Source organism: Anastrepha ludens, chromosome 5 (assembly GCF_028408465.1).
Source record: "Anastrepha ludens isolate Willacy chromosome 5, idAnaLude1.1, whole genome shotgun sequence".
Classification (NCBI taxonomy): Eukaryota; Metazoa; Arthropoda; class Insecta; order Diptera; family Tephritidae; genus Anastrepha; species Anastrepha ludens.
In genome coordinates, this window is record NC_071501.1 from 70,756,732 (window position 1) to 70,777,940 (window position 21,209).

The following is a 21,209-nucleotide window of genomic DNA, read 5'->3' on the forward strand; positions in this document are numbered from 1 at the left end:
GCCGTTGCACAGTCCTGTTGGAACCACAAGTTTTCCAATCGCAATTCATCAAGTTGCGGCAAAAAGAACTCGTTGATCATTGCTCTGTAGCGCTCATCATTCACAGTAACCGTTTGGCCCGCGACGTCTTCGAAGAAAAAAGGTCCGATGACTCCTCAAGCGAAAACAGCACACCATACAGTGACTTTGAGCGGATGTAATGGCTCTTCGTGGGTTACACGCGGATTTTCAGTGCCCCAGAAGCGTAAATTTTGAACTTTTTAGTTTCTTTTCCCATGCAAAGGGCAAAAATGGTGATATTTTGAAATGATTGTATGGGGAGTTCCAGGGGGTGTGCCACTGGCATGGGTGGATCGGCCGTCCAAAGTTAGTGGGGGTCGGTCATACATTTGGACTCGATTGGAGCACTCTAAATGGGTCAAAGTGGGATTTTTCGTTCGACCCAAATTGGGGGACATCAGAATTCGTTTTAGAGGTATGGTTCCTTCGGCAAAGTTTCTTATTTTGATCCATAGAATACGATTTTCACAGAGCAATAAGCGATTTTTAAATCGACCCGCTCTAATATATATATAAGATATCATATACATATGATAACGATATTATTTGGAGTAATCACATTAAAAAAAATATTTTTCATTGAATAATTTTCATTCTATATTGGTCTCTTTTCTTATAATATCTGCTGCCAAGAAATTGTAATATTTTTGAATACAGGTATCAAAGACCAAATTTTCTGTTGAAATAAATTGTTTCTAAGTATCTATTTACTCCTCCATCCAGTGTGGCTAATGAGCAATTGTTCAGTACGGCAAAGTAAAAAGTAATTTGTTTTTTGGTATTTTTCCAAACACAGGTAAATATTATGAGCCGAAATTACTGTAATAGAAGTTTATGTACTTTTTTCGTTATTTACAATATTACTAAGGAAGGTGGTTTTAAAAAAATATGTGCTTGTTTATTACTTGGCCCCTTGAAAATGCATAGTTCGGTTAGGCCTTAAAAGCAATGTTCGGTGGTTCTCCAGTTCTTACGTAGGTCTGTTCAATTATTTACCCAAATTTGTTGCTTCAAAAATTATAAAAATATTGTAAATTATAGAAATAACTTTCAATGCTTTAATTTTATAAAAATGTGCATGAAGTGAAAGAAATGGCCACAAAACGAGTTAAAGATTCACGATTTGCAATCATTTTAAATAAACCCCATTTTAGTTCCTTTCCAAATGGTCAACAAAAAGTTACAGAATTGTTAGAAATAGTAGTTTGCTTACTTTTAAATTTGGCATAAATTGGTTACAAACTAATTAGTTTCAAACCAAGCTAAAATAATTTTTTGCGAAATAATTCAAATGTTTCATGCAGCGATTGTTACTGATTTTAACCTCCTTTGCATAGATTAATAGAATAGATGTGGATTAATAGAAAGTACAGTCCATCCTTCAACTGCCTTATTTAAGTACAAGATTAAATAGCTTTTGCATTAGGAGAATCAAAAGGTACTGAATGTTTTTCGTTAGATGGCTTTAGTGAGCCAGTACTTACGATGTTACATTACAACGGGTCATATAATATGGGGTGATGAAAGTGATATTAAGCTCGAAAAACAAAAACCGTATTGTACAGTTTTGAGTGTGGTGAAGGGAGTGTCTGTTGTAGATTACAAAATGGAGGTAGCAAAACAAAGTCTATACATTTCTCAGTACCATTACTACCAAGTTAAAAAGTGGGAGGAGATGCCAAAAAAATGTCAGCTCTGTGTGGAGCCAGTTCAATGTAAAATGCGATACCAAAGCCTTGATTCACATTATTTCGTTCTGGTAATGTAGACGTCGAAAATGGGACACGCTCTGACACGCCTACACCAATCGTCGAAAATTTTGATAAAATCATGAACATCGTCGAGACGAACAGGCATGTGAGCTATTATTCCATTGCCCAGGAATTGAGGACTAATCACCCTAAACTTTTTGGATTAATTCTCTTAAGAAATAAAGATAAAAATGTTGAGAAATTTTTACTTCCGTAGTAAATATTACTACATTACGTAAATAATTAAGTTTAACATTATTGAATGCTTGTATTATTTTTTATGTATTCTTTTTTTTGTATTTTTGTACATATCAATAATTTTAGCAACAAAATCACAAAAAAAAAACAATAATAATTACACTAAAATGCTTGAGCACAGTGAGGTCTCTGTAAAATGGCTAAACAAGAACGTGGTTTTGTGTATAGGTGCACTGCTTATTTTGGGTAAAGTATGACACAAATTTTAAAAATTTAACTAAATATTGATTGCTCTAATTTATATTTTTTATTTAATTCATATAATTTTCATTAATTTATAAAATACGTGCGCTCATTACAGTTACTTGTGACTCCACTTTTAATTGAAAAGCTTCAGCATTTATTAATTATTTTTCAAGTGTGCAAAAAAGGCAGGTGTGCATATCAGCGAATACTTGTTTTGGTATTTCAATTTAAACAATTTATTTGTACGTTCGTTTCTGCTTGTATTTTGTACTTTAAGCATTTACAAAGCTCTCTGTAAACATGTATGTATGTGTTTTATATGTTTCGCTAGAATAATCAGTGATTTTTCAGCGTCAGCACACTTCCATATTTACATTCCCAACATGACACATTTTTGCTTTGGGTACTCATATTTCTTTCCACAATGAGTAGGTATTTATTTATTTACAATCACTCACATGTATAGGTTGGTTTAAAAGTAACCAGTAGAGGAATCAATCATATGACATTTTAATATTTCATTTTTTTTTTAATTTGAACACGCAAAAGATTTTATTTCATTAATGTTAATTCATTATTTAAAGTTGACGTGTCAGTGTACTTTTTTTACAACGCAAAAACCGAATATTGCGCAATGATAGACGGTTTATAACCATCGCTTGGCGCTACAGCTCCTTGTAAGCTTTGGCCTATAAGACGACTTTTCGACATTCTCGTCGTTCGCATACTGTCTTTTTCCAGTTTCGGACTACCAATTTTTGCAGGTTGTTTGCTATTTCGTCGTCTTTGACTACGTGCGCTTGTTATTTGGCGACTGGGTGAGCTCCTCCTCCTGGTTGTTGTGTGCGTTTTCATATTGCTCCATAAATAGGGTTACCTACAATTTTACGGCAGACGGTTTTTTTGAGAAGCTTTTTCATGGTAGAAATACACTTGGGGGGTCGCCATTGTCTGCCAAGGGCTACCGCTTTTAAAAATAAATGTTTCTATTATTTGGTGTTTCATGATCGAAGATTCGAACCTGGGCACTTTCGTAAGTTTGTTACGCACAAATTCACGTGCCGTTTGTAAGCTTAGTCTCCAGTAATATTTTCTGCAGTCTCTCCGCATGCATGCGTGTTATTTGTTCTGCCCATTCGATTCCATAGGACTTAACGAATTTCCTCTCCTCTGTTATATTAACGCATTAATCTCGTAATCGCTTTATATACTCCATTAATCATCTTCCTTTATTGATTCATTCATTGCATGAAACTGGTCTCACCATTGATTGATATATTCTCGTTTTACATTTCTTGTTAATTAGCTTTGATTGGAACATTTTTAATAAAGTACAAATTATTTGCTGCTTTTAGTCTTTTACTGGTAGCCGATTGCATCGCATTGTCGTTACGTCGATTGTCAAATTCATCATTTCAACTGCAAATAACAGTTTAAAATCTTAAGTTCTTCAAATTACCTCATTGTACAAATCACAGTTTTATGAAATTTCAGATTTGAACAAATAAATTAAAATATATTAAATTTTTTATATTTTTTTGAGCTACAAAAAAAAAAAACACTAAAATACCCAAATCAACTTGAATATAATAAAAATAAATTAGAAAGTCCAAAATTTTCTGGTATTATACCAAATCTGAGGTACCGAACCATGCGCACAAAAATTAACGAAACAATTTACAAAAAGTAAGGACATTGAGTTTTATTAAAAAAATGTGATTTAATTTAAATATTCCAGTTTATAAAGACTGTTTTTGTTTAGTTTTTAAATAAATGATGTGCAATAAAATTAAAAAAACATTAATTAAAAAAAATCTACTACTGTTTTTGGATCGAAAAACATTTTTTTTTAATTAACAGTTTTTAAAAAAAAAAATCTGGCAACACCGCTCACAGATAAACAAAAGTCCTAATGCCCTTGAAATCGTAGCCGTTCATAGTTAGTGTTGTTGGTCATGTGCTACTCTCAGATCTTGATGGTACCATGTATGTATTTCGTCTTTTGTTGGTTAATTCTTAGTTATAGGTCAATAATACTTAGGCATTCTTGCAGTTGTTCTAGATTTCTGCAGGCAAAGGTGCATGGTCAAAAATCTGGGCCGTCGAGTTCTTCCCATGATTTTCAAAATTATTATCGCACATGTTTAATGCACTGTATGACATAAGGTTGAAAACTGTTGATTACAACGCACCTCTTTGCTAAATATTAATTCTGTATATTGCGCTCTTTAACGCCATCATCACCAGTCTAAATATCTATCTGGAACACCATAACTTCTTAGGCTAATAGGAATTTTTACTAGCAGCAGAAATTTATAAAAAGGGCAAAATGTTAAAGGAATCTGGTTCATCATTTCTTACTGTTGGGATTGATGGGATTTAGATTAAAAACGTGGTTGTAATAAATATAAATAATTACATATGAAAGGGCTATTCGAAAAGTTAGTGTCGCATTCATTAATAATTCAACAGAGAGCTGTGACACAATATTTTGCAGAGTTTTCGAATAATCGTTACAGAGGTAGTAGAAAATGCTGGAGGATCCTTTCGAATAGGAGGAAAATAATATTACATAAAAAAGCTAATTTCATTCACATTTTACTCTCTTACTTATCAACGAACCTGTACGTTTCGTATGTATACGGATATACTCGTATGCATGAACAGCTGCTTATTATTTTTGCTTTAAAGCAATAGTTACAAAAGCAATTTATGCATGCCAGTTGGCTGCCCATTCCGAAAACTACGCAATTTTCACGCTCACTCCATTCTTCTCACCTTTCTCAACAGGTGCCAACTGACAGTTGAACAAAGTCATGCTTGAGTAGAAATTATGTGTGTATGTACTACGTATTCGCGTGCATTTAAATGCAATTGCATTCACACATGACCGTTTACATTTTTATCACACCACTCAAATATTGAAAGTAGGCTATTAAAGAGGTTTAAAATTGCAAAAACCACTTAAAAATACACATATTTATGTTACATATTCCATGCGATATACATATATAGAAAATGTGCTGCCTTATTCAACCTCTCTTGTGACATCTTATTTCTTATATATGTTTTGAGTCGGTGAAGTAATGAAAATTGTCTCCTATTCTCGCATGTTTTTGTGGGAATAGTTGCTAAAATAGTTAATGAACTACACACATATATTCGGCTGTGTATTCTTTCGATACAGTTCAGTGGCTTGCAAAACTCTTTTTGGCCTTTCCTCCGACTATGCATTGCAAATTATTTCAATCATTTTCTTCTAGGGTAAGACGAAAATTCAATTTCATTTACCTATTTCTATTTTGATACTGTGTTTTAAGACAAGGCGAAGAGTATAATTATATGACATTTCGGGATATTTTGCGGTAAATGTGTGATTTTGCATATTACAAAAATAGCAACATTTTGATTATTAAGTCATAATTCCGAGTTTGTAGCATACTTCTTTTCGCATATCTTTATTTTTTCGCTTCTTTCCAATTTAAATTTAAAACAGCAAATATTTCAAGCAATCCAGCGAAATCGCATTCAGCGATGAATAAATCGTTTGATATTCACGTAGCATTTCGAGAAGAAAGAAAGAAATATATTTCTTAAGCCCCAAAACTATATTTCTTAACGTAAATTACGGCTACATATATGGCAAAAAACTATAACCACCAGGTCTATCATTAAAAGTTGCTTTAAAAATTGTAAACGAAGTTTAAATAAAGGTCTAATCTGCAATTGTTGCTGTATTAAAAAAATTGAACTTTTTCGGTAAAATGCTTGTACCAGGCATAATATGACATATATTTTAATAAAAAAATTTGAGAAGACTGAAATAACAATAACACCTGAAAGATTCGTTTCAATCGAATATTTCTTTCCTTCCCAAAAAATCCACGAAAAAATCGATTTTTTGAAGTTTCTAAAGCAAGCTTCCCCCTTAAATTGTTTATAAAAAAATATTTATCGGTGAGAAAAAATCTTCGAACAGGTGCTAAAAAATATATTTAAGAAGCTCGTGTTAAAATTTGAGGCTAATCGGTTTATCCGTTTTCGAGTAATGTTGGTCACCAGCTTTGAAAACACCATTTTGAGAAAAACGCGTTTAAAGTTTGCCTTTTACTTTCAAGCACTCTGAAACGCCTTTTCAAATTTGCGTATAACTTCGAAAATAATCACCGGAACGATATTGAATTTTCTGTGTGCATTCTTAAATATATGTACATTAAATAAAAATAAATAAAATGAAAATAAATCGATTTCTCGAAAATTCTAACTGTATATGGTATAACCCCTTAAAAGCTGAAGACAGTGCTACACTAGCTTGGCGATTACTTCAGGTGTATTCCATTTCAGTAGCTGTAAATATATTTGTTGGTCTCCCATTGTCTATACCTGTGTTCTTTCTTAGCATTTCAAATGCGCTTAAACATTTATATCTATAATATTTGTATATCATTATTGCTTAAGGAGACTGCATTGAAATCACGTTTTATTAGAAATCTATTGCATAGGAAATATTTTTTTAATAGTTTGTTTTCCCTTTTAATTTTGCAGCACATAACCACAATGCCAATGTAGTTGCTTTATCTGCGGTGGGAACGCAGTCCAACAACAACGTCAGCTTCCTTTACTATAACGTGCTGCCAATTTCTGGAAGTAGTGGCATCAACTCAAGCGCGCATAAAGAGGAATTGCAGCTAAATTTGCGTAATCGGCTGCCAATCATCATGCCCATAAATGAGAAAGTAAATCTCACCGCCATCACATGGGCACATGCGGTGAACAGCCAAAAAGAGCTGAACGAAGCGCTCGAAAGTAAGTATAAGAGCTGGGAGAGGCGCCATGACGTATACGCAACTAGATGTTGCTTCATTGCTTATACGCCAGGTGTTCACTCAATTATATAAGTACAACCAGGACCAAAATAATAGACACGCGTTAGACACGCGTTATTTTGACCAGCTTTGACTACTTTTCTCTTGTTTTTTTCATTTTGTTTAATTGTTTATATAAATATAAAGGGTTTTCCAATAACAGGTGTTATTTTGAATAAGATTGCGCTATCGAGAGATGATTAACGGTTTTTTATGGCCGGAATTGGATGGTATTGATCTGGACAAACTTGATTTTCAACAAGACGGCGGACCGTGTTATCTCTCGAAGAGGTGAAGGCCCATTGGCCTTGTGATTTAACACCTTGTGACTTTTTTCTTTGTGGCCACGTGAAAGAGAAGGTCTACGCCAACAGCTCAGGGTCGATTCAAGACCTCAAAGATGGAATTCGTGAGGCTATCGAGGACATAGGGCAGCCAATTTGCAATTCGATTATGGAAAATTTCATGGAAAGGAAGACCTCAAAGATGGAATTGGTGAGGCTATCGAGGACATAGGGCAGCCACTTTGCAATTCGATATGGAAAATTTCATGAAAAGGATATTGTACTTCGAGCGTGGTCGTGATGGTCATTTGCCTGGTGTTATTTTCCACTATTAACGGCATACCTTCCTCTTTATAATGAAATAAACATGCGCTCATTTATATTAAAAAATATCATTTTTCTTTGAATATCAAAATAATTTATTAATTTCTGTTTGAATATGATATAAATCTAACTTCAAGCTTTGTAAAAGATTTATGGAAATTTGCCAAACTTTTATCAAAATTTCAAACTTTTTAATTAGAATTTTTAAAAGAATTTGTGTACACTCTTTTATAACCCATTGAGAGCAAGTTTGAAATGGCTAAAAATTTGAATTGACTTTAGATAATTATTTCTCTGACGCATTTTCTCCATAGGTTAGGTTAGGTAGGATGATTGCCCAGAGAGTAGGGCCCACTTGGACGAAAAAAAAGTTTGGTTCATCCTTTGTGATACCATTGCGAGAGGGTGAAGGAATAAAGGGGAGAAAGGGAGGGGATGGGGAATGGTGAGTGTTTGTGGACTACGAACGGTGACTAGTCTGCGGTTGTGTTAACCTCTTTATGCTGCTGATGAAGTTCATCAGATTTTTGTTATCAACACCTGCTATATCAGCAGGCGCAGAAAAGAAGTGAGAACCAAGACGCTTGAATCTTAGTCCCGCGAAAGCTGGGCAGCTAGAGTAGAGCGCAGGTTGTCAAGGGGATCCCGATCATCTCCTTTCGCGGGCACATTACCTCACAGGTCCCTTGTATGACCAGCTCGTCGGATTCGCAGTTTCCTGCAATGTCACTGTGACCAGGTCTCCATACAACGAAATAAAAAATTTGTTAAACTTTTATAAATCTTTTATTAAGTTTGAATCATAAATGTAGATGTTATTTGTATTAAACTGATATAGTAATATATTTTCATAAAAAGTGAAATTGAAAAAAAAAGTTGTCATAATATCACGTATCTATTATTTTGATCATGGGTGTATATAATGATTCTGCATATTAATATAAACAGTACTGTATTGATGTAAATATATTTTAGGCGACATAAATATGATTGAGGCAGACATTGTGCTTGGCAAGCTTAATAACACTGGCGATGATTTGCCGGTGATGGCTCATCCGCCAGCTAATTCCTCGGATCTGTCTTTAATGGAATTCTTGTTGCGTATTTTGGAGCATAATGAAGAGAACATCGAGGCAGCGAAGGGTGTGAAATTAGATTTCAAGTCCATTGAGGTCTTTGAGGGCTCATTGGAAATTTTGAGTGAACTGATACCATTGGTAGGTATTGCGATTAAGGGAAGTCATATGAGCTTCGAAGTGACAATTTTTTATAATAATTTTGAACTCATGATTCAATTATTAAAGGTTTGCTCATTAGTGGCATTCGATTTTTGATACTCCCTTACAAAAGGTTGTATTTAAAAATGTGAATAAAGTGGAACAAATTAAATCCTTTTTGGTAAAAATGGTAGCAAAAATGTATTTTCTTACTTAAATGGAAACAAACTGCGAACGCTTTAAAAATTAATTTTAATTAATATTTGAATGTAAATAACGGTACAAACAGAAGTTATAAGCGGAAATTGCGCCAAATATCAAAACAAGAAATTATTTCACTTAATCCAAGATTTCATTTTGTGAATTTATTATTAAATTTAAAACCGAGAGAACGAGAAAGCTGCTCACTGAGCAAACCTTTTATCATTGAATCATGTTTTGAACTTACCTTTTTTAAAAATTATATAATAAAATACCTTTAAAAAAATACATAAATCAATAAGAATCATTTGTATTTTAAAATTCATTATTCAAGTAGCTTCATCATAAATATCTTCTCCCTTTCGTGCAGATGTCCTATCCCATTTGGCTTAATGCCGACATCATCAGTGGGCCTGTCAATCAGTCCGATACGGTGCCTGTGGATCCAGAACGTTTCTTCGCTGGTGCAGCAAAATTCGAAACGGCCGTACTTTCGATTGGTTGGACAACGCTCTGGGGCGCCAATTATACAGAGGGCGCGTATACAGAGCAGGAAATCGAAGAAATGTTGGTTGCCATTAAAGTAAGTGTCATACGCACGCACATTTATCACAGCTAAATCTCCCACTCCAATAATACTGAGAGACATATGGGATCAGCTTGTAAGGTGACTAGTGGAAAAGAGAAGAATATGTGTAGGTTAGGTTGGGTAGTGGTTATAGGTTAAAGTGTCTATACCAAAAAACAGATATGTGTTGTCTTTGTAATAAAAGAACGGAAATCGAAGTTGATAAGAAAAGAAAATTTTATAAAAAAAAACGGTTCAATTAGAAAACCGTTAAGATTAGTTTCATCCATTTATAAATCATCAGTAGTATTGAACAAGCAGTGCCAAATTTGGGTCGGACCGAACTTTGTATACCCGTGCAGATTTTAGTAAATTTAATTTGGGTTGACTGTTAAATTTTGGAATAAAACAGACCCTAGACAATGGGAGCTATAGCCTGTAGCAACAGATGGGTGGACGGAAATTCAGTTTGAACGTATGAAGAGTGGACGTTATTTTTATCCGATATCAATTATGGTTTTGTCGGAGCTAAAGGAGGTGGGGAGCAATCTGAGCAAGCTTTTTTAAGTAGTTATCGAGATACATCCATTTTCTCAAAAGTGGGCATATATATAATTTCCGTTAACTCCGGTTGGAGCGTAGGGCCAGAATATGGTTTCAGTAATCAGTTTATTTTGAAAATGGAGGATTAGCCAGGTTTTCTAATCCAATGGTAGGGCTGCTACCTTTGATAGCATATAGCTACTACTTAGCCTATAGACATGCCATTAATGCCCGTATATAGCAAGCCGCTTGATACAAGACAGACGCCCGCTGTAGCCGCTATCAAAACTTTGTAGACTACAAGGGCTGGCGTGCCTAAGCATAACAGGGGCCATAAGAAGTACCACCGGAACACTTTGCAATGCAAGAGGAAGCTACTATACACGCACTCTCCTGTCATTTGTCAAAGAAATATTTAAGCCAGGAGATCTTACTACACACCGCAATATCCTAAACAGGGTTGAACATGCAGCAAGTTTGGCCCAGATGAATGACCACATGGAAACCGTGCTCAATTTTCTTAAGAGATGCAAGGTTATCTTCCCGTAGGGGTAGGTGCAAGAATAGTGGTGCCTAGAGCACACAAATCTTTTAACATCGAGTACAGATACTACAATTTTTCATACGGATCTTTTCGCCATAATGGAAACAGTGGAGATCACATCCAAAAGACTGTTTGAAAAAGTAAAAATTAAAATACAATACTTTCGGACAGTCAACCAATCCTCAAAGCCTTATAGAGGGACTCGGGACTCTTAATCAGTTTTCTCTAATTTGGGTACCAGGAGATGGCATATGCCCATATATATCCCGATCCTGTAAGGCAGTTAGATGTAACCGTAATGTGAATAAAATTTTGTGCATCCTTGTGCACAAGTGCATGCTGGAATTAGAAGTGGCAACTAAGATGTTTGAATTTTTGCCACGTAATAGCAGGTTTGATAAAGAAAAGATTCTGAGATGATTCCAACTTTCCGTCATGGATTCTCATGGGATAGTGCCCGGTTAATAGACACCATCATTCACGAAAGTTATGGCTTCGTTAGCTTTATAAGCACCCAGGACCGCTTTCCATTTATTCCTGTTATTTATTGACTGCTTAAAGTCCACATGTCCGAGAGAAGCCTGTATGTTGTCCAAGAAATTGCCTCAAGTGTACCCTGCCTAACTACCTCATTTTTCGCCACTGTAAATTTGCCGCCAGCCAACCATTTATTTATTTAAGGCCGGTGGGCCAATTAAAAGGTCAAAAAAATCGATTTTTTTTTTCCTGAAATCAATAGCTTAGATATTCAAGGACATGAGACACACATTTTCAGAGTTAAATTCCAAGTATTTGCAGAGCTACAGAGCCGAGCGTAGTGCGGCGTCGAGCAACCGTGCGCTTATTGTTGTAGTTTGAAGCGCGTTTTCTCGGCTTTTCATTTTCACGATTTTACCTAATTTATGTACACGATTGCAAAAAAACTAAACGAGCTATCCATTTCATTCAAAATGCGTTATCTTCAGTATTGTTTTCTCTTCTATGTGAACTAAAAAAAACATCCAAAAACTTTTTTAAGCGACTTTTTTATCCAGTTGAAGAGTTTTTTTTTTCCTTGAAAAACCACTTTTTTTCTACCTTCCCCAAAAATTCGAATTTTACGTGTTTCTCCCAATTTTCTTAGTTCACATCGAAGATAATTACATCAAAATTAATAATCTTTTTTTTTTTTTTTGTTTTCAGATGAAAATTGCAAGTTGTATCTTGTACAGAAGTTGGATACTTCAGTGGCAAGGCGCTCTGGGAATCAATTGATAACTCGGCTTACAATATATTGTTGGAGATTGTACAAATTTTTTTTTTTTTAGTTCAAATATATATTAAACTATCCCCAAAACTTCATTTGGCTAATTGTTTTTTTTCTCATCCTACAACCCTTCGCGAAAACTACTGAATTTATGACATCTAATTGGCCTGCCGGCCTTAATAATAATAAATAATTTATTTAATAATATTTCCTTTTTATTCTCTAATTTAATTTTCCTTATTTTATTCTTATAATTATTTAGAACAACAATGTCACCGCCAAGCAGCATCCCATCACGTTCCCTGTGCGCGCTGGTATTGCGGCAAATAGTATGGACCAGTTGCATAGTCTTGTAGCCGCAGTAAACGAGACAAATGAAAGCTCCATCACTATTTGGTCATCGGATAATGATTTTGTTGATGTGGAGAAATTACGTAAATTAATTTTCTCATTCGGCTTCGATCGCGTCTATTTGGATGTACCCGATGCATTGGCCGGTCAGTTGGATTTGGGACGTGCGGACACCGGCAGAGCCCCGGCAAGGCTACCATCTTTGTTCAGTTTTAGTGTAGTCAGCGCATGTTTGGTTTTAGCCAGCATGTGGTTAAATCGCATTAGATTATAATTTTGTTTGTCGCATCAATGACTTATTGATTTTCTGGAGAGAAGAAATATGATATTGAGGAATATAAGTAATATATTTTGATATTCACGAAATGCAGAAAATTCATATTAACAAATATGCAAGCATAAATATACATATATGTTAAAAAAATGGCAAGCCTTAGTTAAATTTTAAATTTCTACTTTATTGTGATCACGTTCGCCGTTTCGTATGAAAACAGCGCAAAAGCTGTATAAAGATGATTTTCATGAAAGTTTGCTCTCTGAGAGATATGTGGTTTGCTTTATGAAGAACGTGATAAATACTGCACAAGTCTCAGCAAACTGTATAAAATAGTCTTATTTTTAAATAAAATTCATATTAATTGTGTAAATCTCTCTCTTACTAATTAATCGTCGATGCACCTGCACTTCCAATTTAAAGTTGCAATTGTTGAATCGCGTTCAGCTCTCCTTTCGCTGCAGTTGTTGTTTCGTCGCTATTGTATTCGTTGGAGCTCCCGTATAATTTCCTGTATGCATTGTTAGTGCTAAATAACTAACTCACATAAGCATTATTTGTTCGGTCTCTTTTCGCTTATTGCATTTTTACCTGCTATCTCAGAAGGTGACCTCAACATCTAAAAGGTGGAGTAGAAGGACATTTCCATTAAATCATATTAGCATACGCAAAAGCTAATAATAAGATAATTCTACTATCAGACGTCGAATAAAGAGCATTGTAAATTTACAAGCGAATTTAGATATTTCACTTTATTGACTTTCATTATTAACACCCTGTAACTCACAACTGAATGGAACAACAAAAGACAACAAAACAATTTTTTAGTGTGGAAAGTCACCTTGACAAAGAGCAGAAACTTTAAAGAGTTTAATGAATACTTTAGGAGATATCGATCACTACAGCCATCTACCGAGAAAATAATGTAATGATGGTTTTCTTGAAAATCTACCTCTTTAGGGGCAACGCAATAAACCTAACCTAACTTAAACTTCTGCAAGAGGTTTACAAGACGTCTACTAAATAGATTCAGAGATTTATCTTTGGCTGCCTATATCAATTATTTTCGAGTTTCGTGTCCTTAGTGGGGTTCGAACCTGGGCATTACCGACCCATTCTGCTATAGCGACCGCTAGATGCTAAAGGGTGATCAGATTAAAGGTAATTTTTCCAATAGGGATTTTTGGAAAGATCTCGTGTGACTACTGTCAAACTAAATACATTTTTCTTCCAGTATTCATTGACATTTCATCAGGGAAAGACTTGCACCTTAACGAGGTTTACAAATCGTACAATTATGTTACGAAAATAGACACTCTGTGAAAAATGTTCATCGCGCCCTCAGGCAAACTTATAGTGCACAGCGATGAGTCTCATTTTTAGCTTCATGTTTTGGGCTGAAGAGCAATTCGAAGCCATTCATGAACAGTCATTACATCCATTGAAAACATCCGTTTGGGGGGCCCACGGTGCTTGAGGAATCATCGGCCTATATTTCTTCAAAGGCGAGGCTGGCGCCAATGTAACAGGTAAACGCGAACGCTGTTGCGTCATGAAAAGTGACTATTTGATGTCGGAAATTGAAGCCCGTGATTGCCACATCATTTGGTTTTAGTCGGCGTCAACACCAGGTGCTAGTTGCAAAACAGCCAGTAAAACAATGGATTTACTGTGTCGTCGTTTCGGTGAGCAACTTATCTCTCGCCTTGGACCAGTGGATTGGCCACCAAGATCGTGTGCTATCACACCTGTGGACTTTTATTTGTGAGGGTATGTAAAGTATAAATGCTTTGTGGATGAACCAGCTTCGATTGAGACATTGGAAGGCAACATTACTAAAGTTATTCATGAGACCGACCGAAGTCCTCCAGCGAGTCATTCAAATTTGGTGTTTACGAATGCCCGAATTACGACGCACTTGCTGCAAACATTTGAAAGGGATTATCTTTAAAAAATAAATGTCATGAATGGTTCTACACAAATATAATTAAGATTGCCCCATCCATTTGAATTTTATCGTTGTTTTATTTCAATTTAAAATCCGAAACTTTTAAATTGATCACCCTTTATTGACATTTTATACATCGTTGCAAGTAGTTAAATATCTTCTTTTGAATGATGACACTCTTTCGCCGACTGAATAAATATAAATTTACAGCTAAGTACAAGGGGGCGAGAAATGAATAGTTCAATCTTGTTTTTGAATAACTTTTTTACTAAATAAAAAAAATGATTGAAAAAAATACCACAGTTTGTAGTTCACAAGTGCCAAGTTTTTACTTGATGCTGACGACCTTAAAATCTATTATAGTAAGAAAATCATCCGATTCACAAAGCTCATTTTGCTTGATAAAGCTCTTCAAAATGCTACCAAATTACTTTCGCCAAGAGTTTTTCTTCTTGGAAGACATCTTATTTTATCTCTAATTATTGTCGGAGATCGGTCAGTAAATTATTGGACTTAGGAGTTATTTTTGACGAGAAGTTGTCTTTTGCTAGCCATATTCATTACCTATATAATTTCGAAATGCTATGCTATATTAGCATTTGTAATCATCTGGAGAACTTATCCTGTCATATAACTCGAATTGAACGTATCCAAACAGTTTTTATTGGTTTTGCTATACGTTCCCCTCATTTTTATAATATAACCCCCATACCTTCATACTATTTCAGTTGCCTGCTTCTATTCATCTAGAGCGCTTCGTTTATTTAGGAACCAGCATTAAATGTTAGCCTGGAAATCCAACGTAGATTCTCTCTAGCCACCAAGCGGTACTTTGGACAAAGTAGGCAACTGAGTAGTGAAGTCCTCTCCCGATGAACAAAACTAACACTCTATAAGGCTTTCATCATGCCCGTCCAAACGACAACATCAGATGAAGCGTTGCTTGGAGTGTTTGAGAGAAAGATACTGCGGAAGCTTTTTTGGTATTTGCACGTTGGCGACGGCGAGTATCGCAGGCGATGGAAATATGAGCTATATGAGCTTAACGATGACATAAACATGGCGCACTGAATAAACATTCAGCGGCTACGTTGGCTGGGTCATGTCATCCGAATGGACACAAACGTTCCGGCTCTGAATGTATTCGATGCGGTACCAGCTGGAGGTAGCAGAGAAAGGTCTCCTCTGCATTGGACAGATCAAGAGGAGAAGGGCTTGGACCAACTGGCGCCGGTTAGCACTATAAAGAAACGACCAAAATCGCGTAAGCGGTTATCGCGCCAAATTAAGAAGACGAAGAAAAAGAGCGCTTCGGAAATTAGATTTTTCCATATTGGCGTTATAAGAAGTCTGTATGCAAGGAATGCACTCGTCACGAGAGCTCTGATTGAGTTCATTATTATTTACACATCTTTTGAGATTGACTTAGCTTGTTCTAAATACTTTTTATTAAACATCTTAAATATGCTTATAAATTATTGGATTTATTCATCACTATTGTTGGCGTGACGTTCCAGATTGAACCTCCATAATTTCGACTAAGAATCTCGACCCACACATCTGCCGTTCGGAGTCGCCTTAAAACTGTAGGGCCCTCCATTTGTGGATCAGTATAAAAACGTACGTCACAAATACAGTGGACTAGACCTACAGTTTGATATACATACATACATATGTCTCGAGGAAAGTATATTTGCACTGTCATATTGCGTTATTTTATAAATCCGTTCAGAATTGCTAACTTGTATGCGAGGCGAATGAGATATGTAGTAGACACACGGCGTAGCTCATCTTCAGATCAATTCAGAGCTTAAAGAACATTACCTTGAATGTGCGTTCTTTGGAGCTCCATTACCGAAACAGTTTTCCAACATTTCTAAGGTTTTCGCATTATTAAATCAATTTTAACGTTAAATTTAAAGCAAATTTGTGGTTTCAAATTCCAATCAATTTTTACACATGTTAAAAAGCGAAAACACGTGCCGAGGTAGATTTACTCAAAACGGCGTAATTTTTACAAATGTCGCGTATTGGCGATAGAGTTTGGAAGGAATGTTAATCACAGGTGTGGCGACCTAACAAAAAAAAGAGATAGAATTCACATCAAACCTGGCGGTTGTTTCGGGAATTTTTTTATCAAGGTGGTATGCCAATAAGGTTTTGATGAAAAATTTGTAATAAAAAAGAGGTTTGTAAAGTCGCTTTACTGACGATAGTTTAACATGACAACGTCGTAAGAAAATACTGATGTAATGGTTGCAATTTTCAAAACAACATTTTAATTTTATTTGTTTGATAGATATTTTGTATGGATATAGAGAAGGAGGTAAATGGAATCGCAATGGAATTAATCAAGTTACATTGAAAGATATGTTCAATTTCGATTGTGCATCAGACGTTAATAAGTCAACAACACTAAGAGGCAACATCATCGATTTGCTTTTTCAAGACACATTACACTCGAAACACCCCCTTTCATTTCCTACTTTTCCTATCATCGTCTTATTCTCAACAGCGAAATGGTTCATTACCATGCACACAGGAGGAAGGCATATGCAAATACAAATATATGAATTTAAATACATATGCACATATGTATACTTACATATATAATATATGCTCATTCAAGTCAAGAATGATATAAACAAGATTGCGCCCATCAGAGCGTACGTGTCGTCACGTTTGCTGAGTTGTGCAGTATTGCCAACCATTTGCTCTTCGCAATAAATTTAGTGCTTTTTTATACCGAAAATGCGAAAATTTTGAAGTTTCGTGTTTGTTTCTTTTTGCGTTTAATTTAAAGCTACCGAATGCTTCAATGCTATCACTAGTAAAATGCTTCATACATATAAAGCTCGTTTTTCGATTGAAGGCATTTCCTCGCCGGCAGAAATGCATCCACTGTTTGCAGAGCGCCTCATCCTTTGGAAATATAATATAAAAAAGCTTATATCACACGCTTTATTGAGGTTCTTACTAGCACAATTTTTCACTGCACATTTCATGTTTTCTTATTTTTCACTTATACGAGTACACTTTCACGAAATATCTTATTTTTGCGTAAATATTCACTAAAACGTTTGTTACCGTTTGTTCTTATTAACGCACATTTCAAATAAGAAACGAATATTCATAAACATCAACAATAACCGCAATCATGGGCAATGTGACCAGATCTCTGAGAAGATTTTAGTGCTAATGAAAAGTTTTTTACTCTTATAAAATTTGATAATTTGAAAGTGCAAATTTAATTTTTGGCTCCATTTAAGGCTATGCAAAAATATTAAATGCCCCTCTCTCAACTCTTCTTAAGATTGAAAACCTTTTTACACATTTTAAAAAGCCTTTGAATTTATTGAATGCGAATTGAAACCATAGAGGTGTAATCGTTTCTTCCGGTCATCAATCCTTAGTGAGACATAGAGCATCAAGAGGTGTATTCATAGTAAAAATAACCAACAAAATACCAGAAAATACTAAAGAAACCATACTGACATTTTTACAAAAAGAGTACCTTATCTAGTTAATATACATAACTTCAAATATAGCAAAAAAGTCGTTTCCTTAACAAAAGAATTTCGCTTAACAAAAAAAACTCATAAATTAAATTGTACATAAGCATAACACATTTATTTAAAAAAACGCACATTCTACAGACAATTTGTCACGCATACAAAGTTCTTTAAGTAACACAATAAAAATTTCGTGTTTTATTTTCTTTAAATGGGCATTTAGTGCGTTTTTATATCTAAAGCTAGGCAACTCTGCAGTAGCGAGAGAGAGATTTGACTGCCGAAAGCAGAAGAACACCAACAACACCGGCAATCGCGGGCAATGCCACCAGATGTTAAAAAAAGTAAAGCTAAATAAAACTGAGTGAATTATTTAAATAATTATTAAAAAATGTATATTTTACAAAATTATAAACATGACATTTTAATTAGAACAGCTAGAAAAATGTCATGAAGAAAGAACTAAAACTCCGAGACAAAAAATAATAAAAATAACAAAAAAAAATGCTAAATCAAGTTACGAAAATGGTAGTCTGGCCATACTGGAGCTAAAATCACGTAACTAGTTGTCAAATTCGCTGAGCGCAAAGTAACGGGACCACGATGGGCGCCATCTCATTATTCTTTGCATCATGCATTCAAGTAGGAGAGAGCCAGATGTCGAACGTTGCCGTATGCGGGGGCCGATTGTGCTCTTTGTCGTTCGTTTCGCTTGCAGTTCAAGCAAGGTAACGACCAATGAGCAAGATAACGACGATTGAACAAGAAAACGTCGATTGAGCAAGATAACGACACATTTTTTCGTGCGTGCAGCCGGCTAAATCGAATTATAAGACGTTATCACGTCAATTAAAATTAAACACATTATTATAATCATTTCTTATTACATTTTATTTATGTAATTTATTATTTAAGAATTTCATTTGGTTTCTAATTTAAAAAAGCTTTCTACTTATCACGTTTTGCTCTGCTATTTTTCACTTCTTCCTTTCTTAACTTATTTTTAAAGTTTTGTATGACGTGTACACACGTCGAGTGTACATATGTTTACGAATATATTTAAAGAGCAACATTTTACTTAAACACTAATAATCTTGTTTACTAATTTAAGATGTTGTTAACTTCCAGGAAATATATAAATTTTGACTTCAAAATAGAAATACTTCTTGATTGTTTTAGGCTTAGGGACTATGGTAGGGGAAAACTATAACATTAAAAGTAGTCAAGTAGACACGTATACCTACATATGTATGTATGATGGTAATAACAAGGTTATGATAATGGAGAGAGAGAGAGATAAATGATCTAATTTCAATTGCAGTGCCAATAAATTACTATTTTATTTAATAATACTATAATATAAAGTTATGTTAACTAGTAATTGTAATTACAAATGACGGAGAAGATTTTTGGAAAAAGTGTCAATAATTTAGAATATAATACATTTATACATAATTTTATACTGTTCAAGTTTCATGCATTGACTTGTCATTTGACGCTGCGCTTTTGCAGCAAATATTTGTTAGAAAAAATTGTCATTTCATTTGATACTAACCCCACAGTGTGTGAGCAAATTATTCAAGTGCTGCATTGTGAATTGTAGATGCAGCTAAATAATTCCTATTTATATTTATGATTACAGCGTGAACATACCATATGAAGTACAAGTTTTATTTTACACTGACTTATTGTTGTAAATGTAGTTACCACAGTAGATAAAAAATGACGTCAACCGGTGACTACTTGAGTTTTATTGTCTATGAGGCTGGGTGTGAATTTTCTTATTTACAGATTAGGATACCATATTTCAGTTTTCCTTGAATTTTTGTTTATGTCTGTTTGTTTGGTTTTCTCGTTTACACTAAACAATGGCAGAGGCGCTCTCATGAAGAGCATATCATTCAACATTCAACCACGAGTATGAACATACTAACTAGTTGTCACATCAGTGGGTGGGGGACTTAGCAGACTTTCGCTAGCCGCACCATCGACTCCTACTACTTCGCACCGTTGACTGTTGCCCAGCAACGATATACCCTGTTTGGGTGGACTTCGCAATGGCGTCAACATTATCGAACGGGTGTTGACAATGGGATTGAGTAGCGCATTTTTACTTTTCGGATCGCGACAAGCATTTGATATATACTTTGTTGGATACCAACAGATTAGCAGAACGCCAATTGCGAACATAATACCGGTGGCAACTTGTCCCAGCGTTACGATTAGCGGCACCAAGGCGATATCACTGGCGATTTCTGTTGTGACGCGCACGCGTTCCTCAGCCCACATGAGCGGTATAAACGTGCGTGGAATGTTGTCGAAAGGCCTGGAAAGAAGAAGAGAAAATGAAATTAAATGTTTAGCTTAACATGAGTAGTTTCAATATTCAACGTACGCTATTCCAGGTACAGGTGTCATAAGATAGTTGGCTTGGAAGCCACCGCCAACATCCAGGGGTAGGCCACTGTTTGGCTCCAGTGTCATGAAGAACTCATGCTTCGCTGGATCGGGCGAGAGTCCCTCGACCGCTTCCAAGTAGCTGGGATCCGCCTTGTAAAAGTGTGGATATGATGTGTATGTTGGCGAATTATATTGACAGGGTGCTAAGTTTATAGCGCCCGATTTCGCACACGCACCATTCACGCAAAAACATTTCATTTCCGGATAGCGAGTGCCTGTAAAGGAGAGAGGTTGTATTTGATAAACTAATGTTGTATTTTTTTATTTAGTAAAATGAAATATAATTATGTATAAACAATTACACTACATGCAGTGTTTTACGTCACTAACTACAAGGCACTACACGAGTGTTTCATTTTATATTTTGCGCCCAATAATGAAAACACAGCATAATAACAAAAAAAATGGCTTTATTGTTTTTGGAAATCAATACATTTCTGCATTCGTTTGAACGAATTTTCAAAGCACTTTTGTCACTCAGAGTTGATACCTCCAAAAAGTGCTGTTTAAAGGCTTCAACTGTTTTTTTCAAGCGTTGAAAAGTGGTTGATCTCGTATTTTATTTTTTATCTTCGCTAACAAAAAGATTAGATGTTAAGTAAGGGCTGTAAGACGCA

The 21,209-nt window shown here is 35.2% G+C and overlaps 2 protein-coding genes across 5 annotated transcripts in view; one reads left to right on the forward strand and one right to left on the reverse strand.

Annotated features, from left to right (window-relative positions):
• The first annotated feature begins 2,141 nt into the window (after nt 1-2,141).
• On the forward strand, nt 2,142-13,041 carry LOC128864200 (protein FAM151B). The gene is made up of 5 exons (XM_054103755.1): nt 2,142-2,255; nt 6,801-7,061; nt 8,704-8,945; nt 9,517-9,729; nt 12,310-13,041. Exons 1-5 carry the CDS (start codon nt 2,177-2,179, stop codon nt 12,670-12,672), a joined length of 1,158 nt encoding a protein of 385 aa, XP_053959730.1. The 5' UTR covers nt 2,142-2,176; the 3' UTR covers nt 12,673-13,041.
• A 6,497-nt stretch (nt 13,042-19,538) lies between these two features.
• Nucleotides 19,539-21,209, reverse strand: part of LOC128865452 (protein peste) — a 58,553-nt gene continuing 56,882 nt past the window's right edge. For all 4 annotated transcript variants that reach the window (XM_054105848.1, XM_054105850.1, XM_054105847.1 and 1 more), the window contains 2 exons: nt 20,528-20,807; nt 19,539-20,458 (listed from right to left, as the gene is read on the reverse strand). In XM_054105848.1, coding sequence (XP_053961823.1) covers nt 20,062-20,458; nt 20,528-20,807 — 677 coding nt within the window. In that variant the 3' untranslated portion in view covers nt 19,539-20,061. The remainder of the gene's footprint in view (nt 20,459-20,527; nt 20,808-21,209) is intronic.